A 5,990-nucleotide genomic window follows, 5' to 3' on the forward strand; every position below is an offset into this window, starting at 1 on the left:
TTATATACTTCCTAGGTCCCCCTCTGGGAATTAACACCTTGCCTAGCAGTCTGGGCTATATCAAGTATTAACTATAAGACAATGGCAAATGGCCACTTGGACCTTCTGGATTCAGGGGGATAGCTATAACCCAAGAAATAAAATTCTATACTGTACATATCTGTCTATACAGTAAGCCACAGTAGCTGGAAATGCAGGAAATGTCTATTGTGTTTAAATCCCTTAATGCAACATAATCTTTAACACTTTTATCAAAAGGCCTCGTAAAATCTCCACAAGATATTCGTGATGTGCCACAAAAACACATTTACATATAATACTGTATGTTCTTTACAGCTGAGTTTTTCTTTGGTCTTTACTACTTCTAAATGAGACCTTTAATGACCAACTAAATTAATAGATCTCTAATTATCTTTTCCTCATCCTCCCCTCTCTCTTTCATCTCCTTATATATGCAGGTAATAACTGCAGAAAACATATGTTCCCCTGATCCCAAAGAAAATATTTATGTAATAAGTTATTACTGGATGTGTAGTTAAAACAAGGTAAAACACAACAGACACATTATAAAAAGGGCAAAATTAATATACAGTATATATATATATATATATATACATATACATATATATATATATATATATATATATATATACAGTATATCCTTTTTAATAATTTATTTTCCTTTTTCTGTATTTTTCTGAAATTATTAATTTTAACATATACTGTCATATTTTCAACTGCATAAAACGTCACTGTCATGTAAATTGCCCACTACATTTTTACCCTATATAGATAAATATTTTATTTAATTTTAATATAAAGCAGAAATTATCTAGAGTTTTACCAATTCCGGCATGAGTAGCCCCACTTCTCTCAAAGCTTAAATTCTTAGATTTTTTTTGCACAAAGTCAGTTTTTTCTTCTTTTTTTTAACAAAGTCCTGATGCTAGTGTCAATTATGATCTAGAAGATGTTTTTTCAAAGTGCAATCACAAATCTAAATGTATTTCAAAGAACAGATTTTTACTCTAAGCAATACATTTATATATAACATAACTAGTAAATTCAAAAATAAAAAAGTCCAAAGTTTGAAAATTTTAAAAATCATATAGGTGGACCAGCATTGTGTTAAATGTATAAATGAACAGAATGGGTTAAAGTGGCAGTTGTTATTAGTGTTTATCTTGTCTAAAATGTGTCAGACTCCTAATGGTAGTGATGTTCTCCTGTTGTTCCCTAGTTTGCATTATTGGCTTGCTTAGCAGGTGGTCCTGGCACTTCTCTTTAAAAGGAGGACACTCAGAGGGCCACATCAGACAGCTTGCAGTGAGCAAGGGCTTTACACATCCCGTTCCCTCTCCTTATTGGACGTTTCTTCTTAGCTTCAAGAAAGATGAACCCTAAGATCCTCATCAGACTGAGCTGGCTTCTCAGTGCCTTGCTCTTTTCAACCAGCAGTGGATTTACTCCTGAAGACATTAGGGAAGCCCTGCTGAAGAAACTTAACCTGCCTGAGGTCCCCAGGCTGACCAAACGGGACACTGAGAACCTAGTGGTCCCCAGACACATCCAGGCCAAGTACATGTCAATGCTCAACAAGCATAAGGAGAGGAAAAGGAGGTCCCTTCCCAGCCTAGCTGGCATTCTCAGAGGAATCACAGGAAATGCAGGTAAGGTACCTCATGCCATATTTATTGATAACTGCAAAATATTTCAGTATAGAGAGGGGAAATATATGTAAAATATCTAAAATATTGTATATATTGCAGTAGTGTGAGTCACAGTTCAACAGCAATTGCTGTTTACAGTCTGGAAACCATTACAGTACACAAATTGGGATATTGTTATGCACGGTCCAATATCTTTTCATCTTCTCTAAGGCTTGTTGAAGATAGCATATTCTTATGCAAACACCCTAGTGATGGCAAAATCATTAGTTGCTCCTCCCTGACTGATAAACATCTCCAATAACATTTTCTGAAGATGCTAATCATTTTTGGTTCTGTGTTTTTCTTTTTTGTCAGATATTTCTGGAGAAGTGGTGTACGCCGACTCCACCAAGCAGACCCTGGTTTTTGGCATGGAGTCCAGGGTCCCCCAAAACAGTGAGGTCACCATGGCTGAATTGAAGCTCTTTAAACTGCCCCCTACCATTAGGGGTATACCTGACAGACGCTTGCAAAGGCCAGTCAACAATGCAAGAGTCAGCGTCTACTTTGTGGAGGTTTTAAGCGACGGAAGCAATAGGACCTCACTTGTGGATTCCAGGTACTGCAAACCCTAGCCATTAAAAGTAGACTTTTTTTTTAACTAAATACACATCTGTTTTATGTATGCTTTGGTATAAGTGCTCAAGAGCTTCAGCATCTGACCCATAAGATTTGTGCCTCTATTACTATGTTTATTTCTCTTGATGGAATATTCTATACATCTAAACTGTTGGTGAGAGAAAATTATCTTAAAATTCCAAATTTTGTTGAATCCAAACAAAGTGATTTTTTAAAGAAAAATTTCCTAAAGGGAATTATGGACACCTTGCTGACCTCGAATAAAAAAAAATTCTACTTGCTTGAATGGCCTCCTGGCCCTCTCGCTTTCTTTCATTCTTTGAGTCAATGACCTGGAGCAGGTATGCAGATCAAGACTTAGAACTTTCCTCTCCTAATCTGCAATCTTGTTCTATGTCTAGGATTAAACAAATATTAAAGCGAGTAGATAAGCATAAAAAAGAGGCAACTAATATTTTCAAAAAGAGGTCTGAAATGGAAGCCCACTAGGTTTTTTATTTTGCTAAAAAACTGGATGATGTACTGGATGTGCTTTTTGAGTTATTTTATTGAGTGATTTTAAACAAAAAATACTATATTGTGTATAAATTACCTTTTTATAATGTATATTATTTTAAATAAGTACATATCCTTAGGGCATTACCAGAAAATCAGGCTGCACAGAGGTAAATTAATGCCTTTGCAGGAACTTACATGCATATAGAAAATATGATTCAGTTGACAGTTTTAGCTTTTGTGTTCTGGAACATCGCTGCTAAGAAATGCTTCGACATCCTCAGTCATGGCTCCAAGGTGTGCCTATAAATATCATCATATCATCTTTCTTTTTTTATTCATGTCTGATATTTAAATTTGCATTCTTTATGCAGGCTGGTACCTATCATGGAGTCTGGTTGGAGAAGTTTTGATGTGACGAATGCTGTACATTATTGGTTGAGAAGTAGCGGACAGTCAAATATGCACTTGGAGATCAGAGTAGATGGAGAGAGACATGGCAACTTCGCTGCAGAAATGGCAAAGTTGGTTCGATTTACTGCCCAGAATCCTGCCGACAACATTGTGGGCAAACCTGAACTGGTCCTGTACACTCTCAACCTCGATGAGCATGGGTAGGTACAGCTCGAATTCTAATATTATTGTTATAACATATTTATTTTATCAAGCAATTCTAGCACACCTAAAATATCTAGAAGTTGTAAGCAAAAGGGTACAAAGGGAGCATTTTTGCACTCTTCTGGCTTTCACCAACTGCTCTTTGATTGTTGATGCATTGAGCTAGGAAACCACTTGGTGAAGTTGTCTTTACCTTGCACTAGATGATAAAAATTATTGTAAAATCCTCAGCCACACTTTGATAAGCCTGACATTGTATACTTTTGCCTTTAGTCCATGTATACAAAGCTTTAAAACTTAAGACACATATAAATAAGACAAAAATTATTGCAGTTCAACATTCATGAATACATAATTAAAGGTATGTAATTATATTTATCATAACTAGCAATGGTACAAAAGGCTCCAATACAATAGAAAAAAAATAAAAATCACACATAAAAATTGAGGAATTATAGGAATAAATAACAAAGTCATCAAACATAAATTGATTTTAGTCAAATGGTACAAATATTTATTTAATTTTAAAATTCAAAGTCAACCTCTTCTCCCCGTGGTCTTTGTTTATTTTTGGATAAAAAAACAGCCTTTTTTTTCCAGGACAAAGCTAGTTTAGTCTTTAGATTTTGGCTCTTTTTACATTTTTATTAATTTTATGTAATACATGCATGCATTTTTAAGCAAAATATATTGCCAGTAAATATCTGTACATAGTGAGTACATAAAGTCAGCTGAGGTTTGCATTATTAAAGTGAAAATCCTGCTATATCCTTTGGGATGAAACCTCTAAGGTTTTCACTGCTGCTTGAGTCCCAAAAGGATATAGCAGGATTTTCACCTCCTGGTGGAAAAAATACTTGGACAGGAAGTTAGGGGAATCTACAATGGGAAGAGTTTATTGTCACAGGACAGGAAGTCAGGGGAAATCTCCCTAATGAGGCCACCGACAGCAGTAAAACCTGACTACAGTTCTAACTCTTCTACACAAGGTCTCCTTAGCAATAATTCTAACCATTCAGATTCACAATGCAATTTTCAGAATGCAGATTTCACTCCTTATTTGGTTCCTGCACAAAACTTCCCTGGTGTCACAAATCTGTACCCTAGATAATCTAATATTATGTGTTTTTTGGATCATGGTTTTTACAGTTGTGTTTAATTTTTTTTTTTAGTGCCCGTGGAGACTGTTCAGCCCCTGGAGGAAAAAAGGACAATATCTGCTGCAGGGAAGAATATTTCATCAACTTCCGAGAGCTGACATGGACCCAGTACTGGATCATAGAGCCTGCTGGGTACAATGCTTTCCGCTGCACCGGGGCGTGTAAGCAGCCTCATTCACATGCCCTCAAGTATCACTATGGAGAGAGGACCTGTGCTGTGGTGGAGAGTTCCCCTTTACCTGTCATGTACCTGGTCAAAAAGGGTGACTATACAGAAATAGAAGTAGCTGAGTTTCCTAATATGATCGTTGAGAGGTGTGGGTGCACCGCAGACAACATTTCCATCATCTAAAGTGGGGTGGGAAGAAGGACTCTTGGACTCTGGTGTGCTGCTTTCTTCAGCACTTGACGACGTTTGCTGCGCAGCTGCATGCTGAACTGTTTCGCGCCCAGCAAAACTTTGCCGGTAAAGATACCCAGTGAATGGACAGTCGTAATCTGAATGAAATATTTTAGAAATGTCAGTGATAGCCATGTAGAAGCACTTACCTGTAAATATCACATGTATATTTATCTCCCTCTGGTGCCGCTGATGGTTGGCAGAGGGAATTTTGTAATTTCTATTTCTATTATATGATCTTTTTTAACATAAATCTTTGAGTTCTGGATGAAACACAAAAATAAACAACTTTATCAAAAAGTTTTTTTATTAAATATTCTGTTCTCTGAGAAAATGATTTACAATAACTTATAAATACTTTTGGTTAAACATGGATAAAAGAGAAGAATGGGTTTGTTTTGTTTTTTGAAATGATGCTAACCCTGGTGGATGCAGCATTGAAGCGATGCTGCATCTGTCCTCAGCACTCTCTAATGCCCCGTACACAGGTTCAGATAATCGGACGACTTATCGTTCGCATATTGTTGCAAGATACTAACATCGAATTCAACAATGCGTACTAACCGTATGATTTTTGTTGTACGATTCGGGAAAAGCTTCCTGGTTGCTTAGCTACGTATCAGATGGTGCAAAAAAAAAAACAATGGCAGCCAGGCTTTTTCCGTGCTATTTTAGTGTTTCTGAGCATGTGCGGTCTTTGTCGATCGATTTTTAGCGGACACATAGTGTACTGATGAAACTATTGTCGTTCGCGAGGCTGTCGTACGACAGAAGTTTTTCTGTTTGTCCCTTCAGGTTTTGTTGGATGAACTGTCGTGAACGGCTGTCGAAAGCTGTGTACTAACGATCAGATTATCGTGCGATCAGGTCGAAAGCGAGTTTTGTCGTACGATTATCGGAATGTGTGTACGGGCATTAGGGTGAGAACTGAGCAATCCAACAGCGCTGATCTTTTCCCCATTACCGTGCCTTGTTCTGCACGATGTCTCTGTATTGGGACCGCTATCTTGGTAGAGACAGGGCTTTGCT

At 37.1% G+C, this 5,990-nt stretch overlaps 1 protein-coding gene across 1 annotated transcript; it reads left to right on the top strand.

The window, feature by feature from the left end:
• Nucleotides 1-1,209: 1,209 nt before the first annotated feature.
• On the top strand, nt 1,210-4,913 carry LOC309551023 (left-right determination factor 1-like; the record flags this gene model as incomplete). The annotated part of the gene is given in 5 exon segments (XM_082251464.1): nt 1,210-1,355; nt 1,357-1,670; nt 2,025-2,268; nt 3,158-3,397; nt 4,574-4,913. Coding segments are annotated over 5 exon segments (1,284 nt in total).
• Between the last annotated feature and the right edge of the window lie 1,077 nt (nt 4,914-5,990).

The sequence above is a fragment of the Pelophylax lessonae genome (assembly GCF_965119305.1).
Source record: "Pelophylax lessonae genome assembly, chromosome: 3".
NCBI lineage: Eukaryota > Metazoa > Chordata > Amphibia > Anura > Ranidae > Pelophylax > Pelophylax lessonae.